The sequence below is a fragment of the Penicillium cataractarum genome, assembly GCF_028827025.1.
Source record: "Penicillium cataractarum strain IBT 29864 chromosome Unknown utg000007l, whole genome shotgun sequence".
Lineage (NCBI taxonomy): Eukaryota > Fungi > Ascomycota > Eurotiomycetes > Eurotiales > Aspergillaceae > Penicillium > Penicillium cataractarum.
The window spans coordinates 3344933-3362994 of NW_026622743.1; the positions used below are offsets into that span (position 1 = coordinate 3344933).

Sequence of the window (18062 nt, forward strand, 5' to 3'; positions counted from 1 at the left end):
ATTTTTGCTGATTTGGAGCTTGGGAATCAGTTTGTTGTCATTTATGTTAAAACAGGTAATTCCCACCCAATTGTAGTTTAGCCTAGTAATCATTTACTAAACCGACGACACAGCTTTGTACAGTGGCACTGCCAAAGTTACCTGACCGCCTAATTTCTGTCATGAAGTCTGCCGCACTCAACCCTCCGTCTCTGAGAGGTGTAACTGGGTATTCAAAATACTTTACTTTGCACATTTATAAATACGCAGGCAATCGGGGTTTCCCCGTGACAAATACCTTCTCACTGAAATGTGCATCTCTACTTTCTACGATAGATATTCTCAGTTATTTCAAAATATTGAAAGACATCTCAAGATACCAAGGTTGATGTAAATTGATGTGATATTTCAATCGCTTTAATAATTGTGTGAATGTATCGGATACTCAATTTCTCATATTATATACATGAAGACTCTTTTCGTCTCTTTGTCCTCTAACTTCTAGTTATGATTCGCAATTTTCACCAATTTTCAAGATATCTAAAATAGCAACAACCGACCACTAATATCAATCTCGCTATCAAGTATCTTCTTGTCATGCATTCTTACCCGCAATAAGCACCTCCGGGGTAAATGTCGTAGAGGGCCTCAACGCCTTTACCAAGCCGAAATCTGTCTTCAGTACGAAATGCACGTTTTTAATCGCTATTCGGATCTCTAAAGAATCTCAATATTGGTAGCGCTCGTACTCAAACATTTATTAACAGTCTTGCCAAACTACTATACAAGATGCAGCAGAATACTGTTTCTAAACATATTGAAGTCAAAGTAATTGCGGTTAAAGGAAGATAAGATGAACAGCGAGATATATGTATGTAGAGAACGCTATCTAGTGAGCTGGATCTAAAGGCGATGTAGTAGCCTAGATGTCAGAATAAAGCCCGTTCACTCAACTCGCTTGTATCTTACTCCTGTTACTCTTTCTAATTTAAGAAGCCAGCGGATAGCTATTTACAAGCAGAGGTCTTGGGAGTCCTTAGTCACGTCCATGGTATATCGTTATATGACTCTAGCCTGTTGATTTGCCTGATCCTTCTATCATCTTCCACCATCCAGCTTTCAAACCGTTGAAATCTACCTGTTCTCAGGTAGTGCTTCACTTACAAAAACATTTTTTGCAGCGGTCAAGAGATAATGTGGATTGGAATTCTGCTTAGCAGTTCTTAGTATCACAGGAACGGAGAACAACACAGAACGTGCTAGTGAAGTATCGACCGTAGACAAGATTCACAGAGATGCCGCGATAAAATCCTTGATCTGGGAAAGTATTTCATGTCCCCTCTCAGAATCGTGACGGAGCGAATAAGGCCTATCCGTGACTTTGAAAGGCCGGAGCTCGGTTTCACGCTTGGGGATGATAAAGAATTTCACATACAACCCAATCGCAGTCAGGCCGAAGACTGTAGTATCTTTGTTACGATCTGTCCATTTGTCGATATTTCTTTGGAGCTGAGCACGAACACTGGCCCAGGCATCTGGGGTGATGGCTCTCGATGGTGCAGGGTGGCGTTTAGCTTCCAGAAACAAGGTCTTGTATATCTGGTTTCCTCGTACAGATGTCACCACGAGATCGACGCGACGAAGTTCAGTTTCTGCGGTATAAACCTCGCGCTCTATGCCAAAAGGTTGGTCGATACTGAAGTAATAAAGCAAAATCTGAGTCCACATGTGGTCAACGCGGTCTTCGCGGCATTGAGGTGTGATTGTGTCCATGTAAAGCTGGATTAACTCATTGACATAATATTTTCTCTAGTACCAGATCATTAGTATCATATCCTTTCAATGAAAGTCGATCATGGGCGATATCCAAACCAAGTTTGCCATAGTTGGGAATTTTTGAGTAGTAAGTTCTCTGTTCGACGTAGATTGGAGGTCACGAAATAAGAATGAATGGGTGGAGTGGCATGCGAAGCTTTTTAGACACAAGCTTGGGCTACGGGAAAAGATACTTAAATGCATTTGTGTTAATAGTTGCCTTGAGGAGGATTCACAGCAACTCCCATCTTCTATTGTAGCCTCGAAGTGCATTAGTCAGTATCAATAAACTGCTGGCTGCCGCCTTTTCAGGCAACTATAGATGATTGAGATTTCAAATGTGTGATAACAGGGCAAAAATGCCGTTGCTATTGTTCCCCCGATGTTGAATCCATGAGAAATTCAAAAGAGGTTGAAGAAGTGTAGCCTACGGCCTAAATAATAACTAGATTTCTTGTATTGAAGGTATTGAAGATTTAATAAGAGCCCATTTGATCAATCGGATAGCGAATGAATCTTTGAGAGCCTGCATTTGAGAAGGCTGCGATTTGTTGATTATCGTAGAAATAGCCATTAATATAAAAGTTTGCCTAAATGTGCCGGATTACGGCAAGGCATCAGCTCAATTACCCCTTTAGAACTAGCCTGATGCCTAAATTGTGAGTTTTTGGTGCCTACGGAGTAGTTTTGACCATCCTAGATACGGCTTTGATAATATACCGTAACGGTCACCTGACTTCATCCCCCTACTGCCTGTCCCCCATGTGAGTACCTGCCCTTACTGATTAAAATTGAAATTTTCATATTTCGAGTCTCATCCGACGACCGAGTACACCGAGTTTCCTTTTTCCTCGCAACTTTGCATTCTATTGCCTGTTCTTGCCATTTCAAAACCACAAATTAATCGTTACGAGTAGGTTCCGGTGAGACGAGAGCGAGGTGGGATATATTGCAGCAGCTCCTCTCTCACCTTATATCCTCTCTAGATGATGTGATTCACCCGGGTAACTATAGTGTCAACAACTCCAATTCTAGAGATTTGTCGTTTTGCGGCTTCTGAATAGCTTCAACTACCAAAAATTATGTTGTTATCTTTCCAGTAATTTACTTTTCTGCCAGTTCTAATTCAGGCATACAATAAGGATTCAGCATCGGGTTAGTCCCAAAGGGATAATTGAGCTATGGCCGCTATGTCTTGTCGTAGCCAGATATACAGTGGCGGCCTTCAAACGCTATTCGGCGAATCATTCGACAACTGATTAAAGACTCTACATGTTTCTGTTCAGATATTATTGCCTATAAAGCTCAACATATTACAGGACATATGGGCTTAGCGAACCACAATAGCCAATGGCACTGACGAGGTCGAAAGGTCTGACAGCGGCAAACGTCGCCAGTATTCCAGTACCCGTACTCAGATCGGCCAAGAGACATAGCAGGTAACTTCATGGTTCCAGATCAAGGTATCTCATAGATTGACACAGAATCTATAGCACACTTATTGCAAAGACGGAGCTATCATTTGAAGAACGAGATATCCCGCTACCAGTAGATAGGTTCCTAGAAGCCTATTCCATACAGATCTAGAGCGTGCCCAAATGAATAGTGTATGCCCCCCAGAATGGAAATGAATCAAGGAACCGAGAAATGACTTTAATCATTTGACCAGTTGTCTTGATAACGACGGAACTTTTCCAGGAAGTCGATCTGATTGGTCGGCTAAAACCCGAATATTGCGAATTGATTGAGCAGCTGAAATTCAACATCACGTGATCCCTTTGAGTCTGCAGCTCGCACACTAAACCCTTTACGGATAGTATCCGCCATCCTACCGCCTACTATTATGGATCCTGCAGCTTTATCAACCTTTGTACTATACAATACTACTGTAATGCTATTGTGGAATTCTTGTGGAATTCTACTGTGTAAACTAAACAGGGATCCCAAACCACGAACGGTGGGCACATAGTATTGCTGTTGTATGTTGGTGTTTTTGATCTTCTTTTCTTAGTATCCCAAATTCATTCATGAAGCCGGTATCCTATTACCCTCTCGCACTTGTTCTTTTTCCTAGTCGAATTATCCAATGTAGCCCGTCGCACGTATATGTCGCACACATTTTGCCACCGTCTCGGCTTTGGTAACGTACGTCACCCGCTCCATGTAGAAGCCAGGCAGTTGCATCAGAGATGATTCATGAACTTTCAATGGACCCTAATAACCTTGACACAAACAAGATAATTCCTTATTCTCGAAGGCGCTCTAGATGGATTGTTGATTCTGGATGTCCTCGGATAATGTCTCCTTTGGCTTAGTTTGGGCGCAATTTTAGAATGACGTCGACGACTGTAACAACACCCTAGTATCTCAATAACCCCAATGATTATTTAGCCCCAGAGATAGCAAGGAGATCCGAAAAAAAATTGAAGAATTAAGATCTCCGCTCTGCCTTTTTGTTGCGGACTGTATTGACGAGAATGCCTTTCCTCGAACTTCGCGATGGCGCCCAGCTGTTTTACAAAGATTGGGGCAACCCAAATGGCTCGATTATCACATTTTCGCATGGCTGGCCCCTAAGTAGTGACAACTGGGAGAACCAGATGTTCTTCCTAGCTGATCGCGGCTATCGCGTCATTGCTCACGATAGACGTGGACATGGTCGCTCAACGCAGACCTGGAGTGGAAACAACATGGACACCTTCGTGGATGATCTCGAGGAACTGTTCAAGTACCTCGGCGTCAAGGACGCTATAATGGTTGGGCATTCGCACGGAGGAGGGGAAGTCACCCATTACCTTGGGAAATACGGCACCGGCCGTTTCAAGAAGGCCGTTCTTGTTGGCGCTGTACCACCCTTGATGTTGAAAACCTCGACCAACGCCGAAGGAACCGACAAGTCCGTTTTTGACTCTTTCCGTCAATCTATGATACAAGATCGTGCTCAATTCTTCTTGGATGTTCCTACTGGGCCATTCTTCGGATTCAATCGGCCCGGTGCCACGAAGAGCGAGGGTCAAATCCGGAGCTGGTGGCAGCAGGGAATGAACACCAGCTTTAAGTCGGCATATGATTCAATCACGGACTTTTCAGAGACCGATTTCACTGAGGACCTGAAAAACATCGATATCCCCGTGCTTGTGCTCCATGGCGACGATGATCAGGTGGTTCCCATTGAGGCTTCAGGACTCAAATCAGCGAAGCTTTTGCCTCAAGGGATGCTGAAGATCTATCCTGGTGGCTCTCATGCGATCCACAACATCAACATTGACGAAGTGAATAACGATTTGCTCAAGTTTGCGCAATCTTAGTCGAAGAGGGTGAGACATTTGAAGACACGCAGATGAGTTGGTCTTGGCATGGAGACGAGGCGGAAACCATTGATCTATCAATAAACCTTTAGCAAATGACCCAGATATCAAGAAAATTTCGAGCAAGAACCCGAAGACCTCTAGACCAGGAATGCATTATAGGCCACGTTCCTTTACCATTGCCATCTTCTGTTTTGACATCTGTCAATAGACTCCGTGGAGTAGCCAATCTCGATGGCGGCGGAGATAAAGACCAGGGTATTATGTTATACGTACCTTCAGGATGTTAATGTGACGCTAAGCTGACACCTCAAGAACAGAGAAAGGGCTAGTTGTATTTGTGGCTTGATATTTGAGGTCGAGAACCAAATTCTTTGTCAAATACTCGTCAGTATTACAGTACAATAAGATGCCTTGTCATCATCAGCAAGCTTATCGGGTTATCGATAACCGGCAGGTTCCGGTAAGGCTGCATCCCCGATAAGGCTGACCCTCCCCGAATATTTCCCGAACTCGCAATTCCTTTCGCATTGTTTGCTTCAAAAGGAGGTCTCCAAAGGCAGAAGAATCCGGCTGCCTGCCCGCCAGGACCTTGGCAGCGGTTCCATGCATGAGGCCCAACAATAATACGGGTGGAACGACGGATAGCCAAGGCCTTGTCACTGTATTTAGTATTACCTACACGTTCTCCACTCGTCACAGTGTGCCAAGCTGGCACGACTGTCTTGGCAGGGCCCGTTGAGAAGTCACTGAGAGCGAATGACAGACGAGTCTGTGAGACAGGGGGTGGGATTGCTCTCCGCTGAAGATTTGTGGAGAATCCGAGTGTCGTAACTCATCTCGTAAAAGGGTTTCGCATGACTGCTCGTCGGCCGGCCTCCGCTAGTGCGCTGTCTAAAATACCCTGTACGGTACTTTCTTTTGTTTCTCAGGGTCTTCCGGAGTGATTATTATTGGAATGCCCACATTCAGAGCGCTTGGCAAGCGAAAATGGCTGAAAAGGGGGTTCTAAGTTTGCGGAACGAAAGAGGCGTAAACGAGAACGAACGTGCGTATGCGGATGGCTTTGTTACGGAAATTATTTCCAGCTGACTTGCTCCTCGTGCAGTAGATTTCTTGCATTGATGTAGGATGTTTCGGTAGTTATTCTAGTAACTGAGGGACTGAAGATTAATATTGCGTGCCAGCTGGCCTTATGAATTAGCTGTTGCGGGAATGAAAATCTACATCTGATAGCGATGTCGATAATGTCCTAATCAGAGAGAAAAAAGAGAAATCTGATAGAGAAGGTGGCTAGAAATATGTACATTCAGAAATTGAAATGCAAAATATCGCTTTCGTGTAAATCCAATGATTCCAATGCAATGTCACAGGAAAAGGTTGTGAAAAGAGAACAAAAAGTATATACACCGCGATTCATCACGGATGCCATGCCGCTCGACCATTACGCGGAAGTCATCGGCATGTTCGTCATTGGCATGCTAGTAAGAGGAAGTGTCGCCGGGGACTTCTCATCTTCCTCGAACATCATCTTCTCCAATTTCTGGGTCATCTTGGCGCAGAAGGGGTCCACGTAGGAGGTCCAAAGTGATGCGCAGAGGTAGACGAGCGCGATCCACGCTGGGATGGAGATAGCAACAACCCATGGAGCGCGGATGGGAATCCAGTGGGGGTGAAGCGGCTCGCCATTCTCATCAAGAATTGGCTGGCCGTTGCCATCGACAATGTCGCCGTCCCATGGTTGACCGGTGATGCCGTATAGCATCCAGCACAGCACGGTGCGAAGGAGGGTTCCGTGCACCAGATAGACGGCGAAACTCTGCTTGCCGAGCCAGAGAAGGAGACGGCTTGCCAGGAAATCCTTGGTAGAAGGCGAGATGAAGATGGCGAAAATGATCAGATCGACACCGATGGCCGAATAGCGCTTGCCGATATTCACATCAGGAGGGAAGATATAGTGAGCCAGCTCAAACATATACTTGGACCATGTCGCCCATTCGGGGTGCTCGCCAGGGTATGAGCAAATTAGAAGACCAGAGATGGCGCAAGTCGCCGACACAATTCTGCGACCCCATTTGTGGCGCTCAACGAACTCTTTGAATGCTTTTTCGTACGAAAGGTCGCTAAGGAACATACCGTAGATCGCTTGCATTTGGAAGGTTTCTTCAAACAGTTAGGGAGGAGCTTGAAATGAAAAGAAAGAAAGCGAAGGTTCATACCGGTGTTTTTGGCTGCATCTTGGTGGAAATAGAGGAACATGCCCAAATAAATCGCCAGGCGCCAGCGGAATTTGACGAACATAGTGGCGCAGAGAAGAATATACACGAGCATAGATGCTTCCAACAGTGGCAACAATGCCCATTGGTGATCATCGTATGCCATATAGCCGGTAGTCCAGACACCGAGGAAGTTCTCAAACAATCGCATGACCTCCTGCCAGAACGTCGGGGCCAGATCGGGGGCCGCATAGCGGCACCACCAGCAGTCCGAACGGTTGGCAACAATGAAAGCACCAAATTGAGCCATCACCCATGAGATGATCAGGGCGATGGTAGCGGGGAAAATCAAACGAGGTGGGCGGCGGAATGCGCTCTTGGCCACCGAGGTAAAGGAGCCCAAGTGATCACCGTTACGGGACTGCTTGATAGGCTTGAGGGCACACACATAGCCTGTCAAAAAGGCGAAGATGGTAACACCAAGGCGACCTTGCCATGGAATACGCAAAATGGGCCATTGCAAGATGCGGGGAGCGGCATCTTCGTTATCTCGAGGGAAAAGAGGTCGTAGTCCCATGCTCGGGCAAGATGTGTCAAGACGACCAGAAATGAAGCAATTCCTCGCAGGCCCTTTGGCAAGGTCAGCAAAAGGAAATTATGGAAAGAGCTTGCTATCAGTAAATGTTAGCATAGGAGATGATGAACCTACGTCAATCCATTTGACACTTTTTCTTGGGTCACCCTTCACATTTGGGTCACCTGATTTCCAAGGCACATTCTCAAGTAGGCGGGTGTAAAGATGCCTGGGCTGGATATAGTCCATAATGAAATCAAAGTCGAAATCCGGAAATTACTGGAAAAAAGAGTGGACGTTTTGGAATCAAAGGTGTGTCATCTAGGAGTCCTAAGTCTCTTAGCCGGAAGAGAGTAGGCGATAAGGAATGTCGGGCGATGACGAGCGTACACAGCGGGAAAGTGGGAAGAAAACGAGTGGACTGCAGAGAAAGTGACGCTCTGCCTTTTTCTAATGGGCGACTCCAAAAGCTGCCAAGAATAGGTCAAGCGGGTGTCCGCCGGAAGGCAGGTTGAAATGATCTGAAGAGTTGACGAACAAGGAAGGGATGGGACTCGAGGGGGGTATTTGGGGTTTTGAATAACTTGCGGGTCCCACCCTCCTTCCTCCAAGAGACCAAGGACCTCCAGTTTTTCTCCAGTAGGGCGGACGATAGGGGATTTGCCGAATCGGAGTGGAGTATGCCAATGCATAAACCAAGACCTCGGTTTTGACAGCGGGCCTTTCCTTACAAAGAACGGAATACGGAGTACGCGCATGATTGGAACCCCCCCCCCCCCCCCTACCATGCAAGCTGATCAATTGCCAGAATTAGAGTGTGCTAATCTACAAGCATAGAGTAGGGTTTGATCTCATCGAGTTTGTCCTTTACTACGTGTTCGTTTCATCGCCCATAGATGTAGGCTGTTTCATCGAATGTAACGGCATCCCACGGTGCTCCCTTGCGAACCACTGGCCACAACCAAAGCGAACTAATAACATGAACAGCTACATGATTCAGAAAAGGCCGCGTATTCCTTATGATGCGATTTCTGACTGTGCACCAGTCGGCCATGTGCTAAAACACAGCTCGGGGCTCAAAGCGGATAAAAGGGCCGAATCTCGCCAAGCACGAGGCCATTACTATCTTACCAGAAAGCTATACAGATACGACCGGAACGAGATCGGGAGGAAGGAGGCGAAGAAGCTGACGACGCCGTGTCTCCCCAGTACGGAGGGTCATTCCGCTCTGCCAATCATCCTGTGACATCCAGAGTGTCTGACTGGGGTTCCGGCGATGGCCAAAGAGACGACCTAAATGGCGTGAGCAATTTGGTGCAGATCGCATTTCTCTGGGGCAAGGACCAGGTACGACCAGCCCTATGGAGACTACGTCCGATGGGGAATCCCCGTTTCGCGTTCTTGCCCTGTTCAGGGGGTGACTGTGCGGCGATAGGTCTGGAAAAGGGTCTTTTATCTTTGTTGTGGAGATTCGTATAGCAAGCCTAAAACTATATACAAGAGATCCCGCCGTGTGCCGAGAAATAAGGTGCCCTAAAGGAAAAAATGATTCAGAATCGCTTTTCGTATCATTACTCCATATGAGTATCTCCTGATCATGCTAATTGACCTGAAATATGATACAGTATCGTTGCCCCAATGGCGCAGCAAACGAAGGGGCATTGCATGTAGTTGTGGACAAATGGCGTCATTTGACCTAATTTAACCATCGGCGCGCGCGATTCGATCGCCGAAGATTTGCGCTTGGCGTGGCTGAACCCTGGCGGTTCCTTCACGTTATGTACTGGAAATACCGTACTGTAGTCATAAATTTGTATTGTATGTATCCTACGGAGCATTCCCTGCATAAACCACCAATCACAATTTGATAAACCGATACGTCCAATACCAATTCTTAGAAGAGATTGTTATACCTTCTTGGCGCGCCAATTTTCTTCCAATACGCCAGGTTCCATTCCACGACTGCTGCAGGGGGCGCTAAATCAAAAACAAGCCTCGAATGCCGAGTCTCTAGCCCTGTCAGCATTTCAGCGATTCAATCTATTTGAGGGGTCACAACACGCGACCAGGAGAAAAAGCCAACCGTAGAACCATAGAACGACCAGGGAAACCAGCAGCCAAGAGAACGGGTGCTCCGCTCGCGTGAGACAGCCGCTTCTTACACGCCACAACTGATGATTATTGGAAATGAATGGGCGCCCCCAGCCGCCATATTTCATCGTGGCGGGCTTGGCGTACCGTTTACCAAAAATCTTATGGTTTTCGAGCTTCGATTTCTGGATTCAGGGGCCAAGCGAGAGTCTATTTAGAGGAGAGTTGGCATTTTTCACCATGTGGGAACGGTACATGCCTTGAGCCAGGAAGGAAAGTTGCAGCGAATGCTAGGCCGATCCTTTCAAGGTCATGACGAAGAACTCAAAATCTACATGGTAGGATCTTAGGCGAGAAAAAGGAGACTGGACACCGCGGTCACTTATCAAAGCTGTATAGTAGTTAGAAATACTGATCAATAGTGTATGCGTTATGCTGGTGCATTGACTGCATTCATGACTCGCAACATGTACTGCTATGCTCTGGAAAACTAGTAGAATAATGCAGAATATCGTAATATTGGAATACTGAGCTATGACACCTTTGCAAGCCCGTTTCGGTATATTTTACGTGTATTTAATACCATAGTTCTGGAAATATCAGAGTTTCAGGGTTCGTAGAGGGTCCAGGAACAAACCCAAACCGACTCGACCATACGCGTGGCCTCCGACGGAGCCGGAGTGGACCCCAGGGTCTATCAAGCCCGGCAGGATCGTGCCAGAAGGTGAACTGCTTTGATGGTAGAAAATAGTAAAATGTAAATAGTAATGAAGGCTGGGTTGCCGGCAATCTCAATGCTTGTAAGGCCATGCGGTTTGAATCTGCTTATCTCTCGCTTACAGATGGGTCGGGCTGCAGAATAGCCCCCGTGGTTCAAAAATTCCTGGGGCTCCAAAGTAGATCCCCGTTATTCCTAAAGAGGAAATAAACCAAGACATTGGGCTTGGACACCCCGACGAATCAACGACCACTTGCCCAAGCGGAATTTTAGTGTAAGGTACCGCTCAGGTACAGGATTGTGGCGCGCCTTGGCTAATCCACAGCTTAACCCCGAGCAAAGCCCAGACATTATCGGTGGATCATGACAAGAACGAGAAGGGCTGCTCTTTTCGCAGCCCATTGACCTGTCACTCTCGGAGGAATCTCCGACTTGATCAGATAGCGCATTTGAGGAAGGGCCAACCAACTTGTGAAACGCAGATTTCAATCATTATCATCACTTTTATAAACGAGTGGATCGATCATTCGTGGTCAAATCACGCCATTCTTAGCCTTCTGACTCCATCAGCTAGTCAAGAAGCAGTGGCACTTTCCATCGGCACTCCCATTCCTCCTGGCTGGGAATTCCACAAAATAAACGATTGATGTGATCCGTTGTCTACCCCAATCCAGTTGACAGCAAAATGCGGGTTACACTTTTAGGTATACTCTCTTGGTCTTTGCAAGTGGCCGGGACTATCTTGCAGAACGGTCAGCCCAGAGAGAACCCGTACCCTGGGCAAGCACCCAAGATCTTCCTCGACGATACTTGGAACATTTACGGTCCTGATGTCCCGGAAATCGCCTACAAGGGACGATGGGATAGCAAGCATGTCTCTTGTAAGTCGAGTTTGCTTCTTTCAGTGCGATTGTGTTTGTGAACCCTAAATTCCTGACTGGCATGTAGGGTGGTCGTTCGTCTCTCCAAAGCTCTTTCCCCTATGCCCCTTTCTTATGAGGCCCCTTGTGGCAATGCTGACATCACCAGGGCGCCCGGAATCAAAGTGGAGTTTACTGGAGACAAGGTAACTTTACCCTTTTGGCTTATCCCGTGATATCCAAACTCTATCATTGCTTTAAGGTGTTAATATTTCCCCAGCTTGCAGTGAGCTTTGGTCCCAGCACCTCAGATGGCGTTCTCGTCGCCTATAGGTATGGAATGCTATCTCTAACTCGTCTCTACCTCGTTGTTCTATAATCATTGATAGCTCATCCCTTGACAGGCTCGGATCTCTCGATTGGCAATTTTCCAATGTCACTGCCGATGCCACGTACCAGTTTGTCGGCAACTGGACAGAGCTGAACGATGAAGAGATCCATGAGAAGAAGATCTTTGAGATGCGAGGTAATTCACACTAGGATGCGCCTGATAGATGAATTGTATATGCTAACTGAGATGTAGTCACTAACTGGGGCTTCGGATAAGTACACCGTCTCCTGTCATCAGAAACCTAACTAATTCATCGCACAGTCCAAATAGCCGGCGTTGCTACCGCGAATAACGCAGAGCTAACAGTGCCTCCTAAATTCAACAAGAAAGTGGAGGTTATTGGAGGATCGTGAGTTCCCTCAAATCAGTACCGAGCACAGTCTCGCCACCTAACACTCTCACTCTCAGTCTTGCTTCTGGCCAATACGGAACGTATGAAACCATCTCATCCTGGGCATATCTCTTCGTCGCCGGGCTAGGCAACGTCGAACACACCATCACAGTGAGTACTCTCCCCCAATATGCGACGTCAGTACTAACCAAACCCTCATAGGCCTACCCGGGTGCATGCTTGACTGACAACGCATGCTATGGTGGTGGTGTCCACGGCATGGTACGGTTCCTCTCCTCCCAGCACAACACACCTCTTTCATATCCTAACACTCGATCGCATAGACATGGTACTGGCACCAAGCATCCGATCCCGGCAGCCGCGCAAACCAATTCTACGGCAACGAGCCCGAGAAATGGGATGTCACCGCCGAACAACCCGCCGACCTGGTCCTAATCCAAATGGGCGGCAACGACCACCGACACCCCAACGAAGTCCCTGGCAAGGATTTCTACCATGCATACGTGGACATGATCGAAGATATCCACAGTGCCTGGCCGCACGCGGTAGTCCTAATTATAGTACGATTCCATCCACGGCAAACCCCCTTCTTATACTTTTGACGCCAATGCTAACTTTCTCCTCAACAGTCACAATGGGGTTCCTTCGTCAAGAAAGGAATGACCCACCAACCAACCCAGATCTACGAAGAAGAAGGCAAGAAAGTCCACGAGCATTTCAAGGACCGCGGCTTCGTTTATTACTTCGATACAACTGGTATCCTGCAGTACAATGATATCAATCCTAAGAATCATCCCACGGATGTTGGACATATCAAGTTGGCGAGTCACTTGTTGCAGTGGGTGAGGCTTGTGTTGCGATGGAAACTGGAGCCGCTTGGGGAGGTCCAGCATGGAACTCTTTACTGGAATGATCAGCAGGATTATTAGACGCTGAGAGATTCTGAGCTGCTCATGTTGGGGGTAGGCTTGTGGCAACTCTTTTTTATTCGCCTTGTATTATATAGCCAGTGAACATGGGATATAGGTAGACATTTTATTGGTCTTTGGGTACCGCATTATTGTTTGGATAAGCCTATGTAGGTATGCCCATAGGGGCTTCGCTCCTTAAATGTTCAAATTCCAAGGTATAGTTTCTCAATCAAAGCTAATGAGCAAGATCGAGGTAACTTGGAAACACACTCTGCGAAATTGATACATGTAAGCACATAGACTGGCTGAGATACCTGCAGTAAAGTTCATAAAGGACATCAAATCATAAGCAAGACGGGGTATCTAAATAAATATTTCAAAAAAGCATCCATCTCTCACCCATTAAGCTGCTGCGATGATCTTCAACGTACTACTTGCCTTGACCGTCTCCGTCTCTCCCGCAACAGAGTACGACACCTTCCACTCTACCGCATTAGTATGTTGGATACTATAAGTGGTAAAGTCAGGAATAGGCGCGACGGCATTTAAGAACCGAAAGCCAGAAACCATTCCATTTGAGTGGAAAAACAACTGGAACATTTCGCCAATGTTAACTTTCTTCTCGCCCTTTCCCCCAGTGCTCATGACCAGGGGAGATTCAAGGTGTTGGAAAGCAGATTCCAAATTCAAGTTCACCGAAGACGGGTGATCGTCATCGTGCGCGTGGTCTGTGAAAAAATTACTGGGCGCGAGGACGGATGTGCGCTGGTGCAGACACATTCTAACCCAGTTGATCACGATACTTTGGTCCTCGATCGAAGAACTCGTTTGATCTGGTAGCGGCAGAATCTCCAAAATAATCGGGATCGGCTCTGGATTATCAAGCTGGATAGCCGTGGGGTGGTATATTCTCATATTGAACACAAGCTTCGGCACCTTCGAAGAACCAAGAAGTTTTTGTGTCTTCTGCTTGAGACTGAGATCTGCGTGTTGCATGCCGGGGAGTAGGCGTTGGCTTTGAATAGTTTGAAATATGGAGAGACAATTCAGCTTTGAGAGTTGCTCGGATGTCCCCTCCACTGGACGATTGAGCCGGAAAGGCCATATCGCCTCGACAGTTTTGCTGGAACCTTTGAAGGTATACTGAAGCTGAGCCTTGAGATAGTACTCGACAAAACCGCTTGATGAGACGGTAATGCCATCTCGAGAGGAGAAGAATGATCCCGGCAGCGTGTGGTGCGCTGGATGGTCGCGGTCCAAAGGCACGAAGCTAGTCCTGGGCGTAAAGCCCTGCCTCACGGACTGGAGTGGCTCGGTGGGGATGTCGACAGCAAACTCCCAGCAAAGGGGTGCCCCACTGCCCTCGGGAAGGTGCAGAGGCTGGCGCGACAGGATAACTTGATCGGTTTTCGCCAAAAGCGCCTCGCTGCGGTAGTGCGTGCGGGAGTTGTTGGATTTGCTCTCGGTGATTTTGGTCTTGATGCGACCGAGTAGGCTCAGTGTGATCGTTGCCTCGGGTGTGACGATGGGGGTGTGGCGGACGAGACTTCCAATGATGGTATCGCCAGCCGCATAGGACCAGCCTGCAGGGGCGGCGACATCGAATTTGAAATCTAGCGATCCCTTTCTGCTAGTCATGGGCATTTTAGGTGAGCTGATATGGGAATATTATCCGTATGGAGGATTTGCGAACACCACGAATGGTGATGAGGGTCGAGTTGATCGTTCGAGTTTGTTGATGCAGAAAAAGGCTGAGTCATGCGGGATTTGGCGGTGCAAACTGATTCACGCAAGTCTGCCTTTTGAGGCTGTGCCCGCGACAGACTGGGTGCAACGCCCGGGTTGGACTCGGTCCTCGAATGATATAGTGCATAATAAAGTCACGGATCAGTTCGTCCAGGCTGCGTTGGGTTGATCCGTTACCTAAAGTATATAACCGTGGTACCACTTGAGCCTCGCTGGCGACTCGCGATTGAGTTAGGCCCCCACCTTGCGCCCGACCATACTTGATCGACTATGGTTAGCCTAGTTGGTCCTTGTAGAATGACATGAAGAGGTATATTGGTTCGCATATTACCCCATAGTATCACATGGTCAACTCCAATAGCCGTAACCTTGAACTGCTACGATTATTCGAACCATTATGCCTCCGGCTGTCAGCTGATGTGCGGCTGCTAGGACACAAAGTGTACTCGGCACGGTATAACCCCTGCGAATAACACGAAGCGAATGGTCTTCTCATTGATTACTCGTATGGATTTTGAATATTATGGCCCCCCTTGGCAAATATCCAGAAATATCCCTTTGTGAATCTGATTAGAGATGTGGTGATCCGGAAAGCCAAGCAAACCCGACAAAGAAGGTTGTGGGTCTCGATAAGCTTATTGAACTCTCTTTTCGGACAAGCGGCGTCGATCAAATCTATCTTCATCAACGTCACTCTTTGTCGACACTGCTGCCATACATACCTGGGTTATTCCCCTGGGGGTTTTTATTCGTGTCTATCTCAAATTCAGGACTCGACCATGCATGGTAATAATGAAAATGATACTATTAACGATCTACTTCTCGTTTCATATGTTAGTGTTGACACGTGAAATGCCTCTCTCGCCCCTCGGCGTACATTGAAAGCTCCCCGAGGCCAGTTCACGAGAATACCCATGGAGACAATGAACAGGAGTTCTACATAAAAAGCCATGTCCGCACTGGGGAGAGATCATTTCCAAGTGAATTGATCCTCTTTCAAAAAATGTTTGCCCTTCTCCTACCAAGATTACTTACCTCGGCTGGTCTATTTCTTCTCCTATGATCGGCCGTCGCAACTCAAGGACTTGCTGCTCTGTTTTCTCGAGATGGCAGTGCTATCTGCTCTACCTATACCGTTGCCGGAGGAGACACCTGCACAAAGATTGCTCAAGCCCTTGGAATCACCGTGAAAAACATCGAGGACTACAATGGCCAGAACTGGGGATGGCATGGCTGTGCTCAGATAAAACAGGGGGATTTCATCTGTGTTGCATCTGGAGAGCCTCCCATGCCGGTCGCTCTTCCCCACGCTACATGTGGCCCACAAGTCCCTGGTACCGTCCGGCCTAAGAAGTATTCTGACCTTTCTTCTTTGAATCCTTGCCCGGGAAATCAGTGTGTATGTACTCCCCTGAGAATATATCCATTAGATTTAGGCTGACCTAAGATATAGTGTTCGAAAACTGGCCAATGCGGGACTACTTCGGCCTTCTGTAGTTCAGCCCAGGCCTGTATATCTCATTGCAAAGAGAACGCAGATACTAAAACCGCCTCGAAGCCCACTACCACAGAATCGGCCAAGACAACAAAATCTACCACGTCGACCAAGTCCACGAACACAACTTCCAAGACATCCAAAACGACCACCACCGCAGCCTCAAATCCCCCAGATCCACATTGGCAACTCGCAATCTACAGCAAAAAGAAATGCGAGGGAGACTACTACCTTCTTCAAGGCTACAACACTGGGTTTAACCAGTGTCTACGTCTGCAGGATGCATTGAGCACTGATGTCTCCGGCACGGGGGTGTCTTGTCGGTGGTGGAATAATGGTGGGTTCGGAGGCTGGACGAGCTGTGATAAAAGTGACTTGAAGAAGCCGGTATCTTGGTTTATGAACAATGGTTCGTGTTGGGTTTACCCTGATACCACGTGCAAGGAGTACTCGGGCATGATCAATGAGGGGATTAGTTCGGGTTGTCAGAGTCAGAATACTATGGCGACCGAACCGGATACGGCTTTTGGGTCTTTGAAGTGTGCGCAGATTCCCCGTATAGTTTGATTCGGATAGGAAGGAAATCTCTCAGCCTGGATTTGAAATACTCCGAGTTTAATCAAAATAGACATCCAAGGTGACACGGCTTGTTATCACTGTAAGCAAATAGGTGGAGTTGTAAAGCAAATATCAAGGGCGAGTAATAATGATATCTCACTTGTTGCAAGTAAGAATAGATAGGGACTCGCGCCCGATGTCCTTTTCTAGCCTTCTTCGGCGGCAGCTTCACTCCTTTGCCGACAGAAGATTTTGTCCCGGTCCACGTGCATCGTGCACGTTGCTCCATCATTGACACGACACTCGTCCGCATGTCCAACATCGCTGTTCCAGGCTATCATGCGGGCGGGGTCCCGTAAACCTGCTCACCGAACATTCGTAGCTGCTTGTGCATAAAATGTCCGTAGTGCTCGATAATATCAGATTTCTCCACAGCGTAAGCGAGACAGCTCCACTCCGAGCGTGAAAGACCAAGCGCAACACACTCGTTCGCCTTGACGGGGGACCACCAACTCGGAAGCAGTTCACGTTGCATCTCGACAAGCCGAAGGAAGCGGCGGAAGCCCGATTCTCCGTCGTCAGTTGCCTCGCCGTAGATGCTATCCATGTCAATATCTCCTTTGAAACAATAGTTGTCTTCGACTCGCATGCGATATGTGTCGATCAATAACTTGTAAACGTCCTTTTCTGGTCGATCATGAAGCCATGTTCCGGCGAAAAGCTTGTCAAAGAGGTTCTCAAGTTCCATCTCCAAGACACGTGAGGCACCTGGAGTGTTGGCTCCTCGAGGTGCACCGCGTTGATTTCCGAGGGTAGTATCAGCGTTGTTTTCGGCATTCGACTGAGCCTGGCTCGCACAGAGAGTGTTGTGCAGTTTCCAGTCGGCCTTTTGACAGTCACGGGAGCAGTAGAGTACACTCTTGCAACGTCCACATCTTTTCAAGGCCTGGCCTTCAGCGGCGGGCTGGTTGCATGTCTTGCATTTGTCGATTTCGGGGGCAGTGGTGTCTGCCATGACTCGAAAACTGTGTTTTTGGAAAGTAATTCC

At 47.5% G+C, this 18062-nt stretch overlaps 6 protein-coding genes across 6 annotated transcripts; 2 read left to right on the plus strand and 4 right to left on the minus strand.

Moving 5' to 3' along the window:
• Positions 1-1266: 1266 nt before the first annotated feature.
• Positions 1267-1863, minus strand: N7496_008743 (uncharacterized protein; the record flags this gene model as incomplete). The annotated part of the gene is made up of 2 exons (XM_056701662.1): positions 1267-1788; positions 1852-1863. 2 exons carry the CDS (start codon positions 1861-1863, stop codon positions 1267-1269), a joined length of 534 nt encoding a protein of 177 aa, XP_056553725.1.
• A 2408-nt stretch (positions 1864-4271) lies between these two features.
• On the plus strand, positions 4272-5102 carry N7496_008744 (alpha/beta fold hydrolase; the record flags this gene model as incomplete). The annotated part of the gene is made up of 1 exon (XM_056701663.1): positions 4272-5102. The coding sequence occupies one exon, from the start codon at positions 4272-4274 to the stop codon at positions 5100-5102; it is 831 nt and encodes a 276-aa protein (XP_056553726.1).
• A 1444-nt stretch (positions 5103-6546) lies between these two features.
• N7496_008745 (uncharacterized protein) lies at positions 6547-7895 on the minus strand (the record flags this gene model as incomplete). Its single annotated transcript, XM_056701664.1, has 2 exons — positions 6547-7265; positions 7322-7895. The coding sequence occupies 2 exons, from the start codon at positions 7893-7895 to the stop codon at positions 6547-6549; spliced, it is 1293 nt and encodes a 430-aa protein (XP_056553727.1).
• A 3491-nt stretch (positions 7896-11386) lies between these two features.
• Positions 11387-13233, plus strand: N7496_008746 (SGNH/GDSL hydrolase family protein; the record flags this gene model as incomplete). Its single annotated transcript, XM_056701665.1, has 10 exons — positions 11387-11582; positions 11650-11656; positions 11731-11767; positions 11842-11894; positions 11951-12087; positions 12214-12301; positions 12361-12454; positions 12506-12565; positions 12628-12864; positions 12934-13233. The coding sequence occupies 10 exons, from the start codon at positions 11387-11389 to the stop codon at positions 13231-13233; spliced, it is 1209 nt and encodes a 402-aa protein (XP_056553728.1).
• A 384-nt stretch (positions 13234-13617) lies between these two features.
• N7496_008747 (uncharacterized protein) lies at positions 13618-14859 on the minus strand (the record flags this gene model as incomplete). Its single annotated transcript, XM_056701666.1, has 1 exon — positions 13618-14859. One exon carries the CDS (start codon positions 14857-14859, stop codon positions 13618-13620), a length of 1242 nt encoding a protein of 413 aa, XP_056553729.1.
• Positions 14860-17351: 2492 nt separating this feature from the next.
• Positions 17352-18029, minus strand: N7496_008748 (zinc finger MYND domain-containing protein; the record flags this gene model as incomplete). Its single annotated transcript, XM_056701667.1, has 1 exon — positions 17352-18029. The coding sequence occupies one exon, from the start codon at positions 18027-18029 to the stop codon at positions 17352-17354; it is 678 nt and encodes a 225-aa protein (XP_056553730.1).
• Positions 18030-18062: the final 33 nt, after the last annotated feature.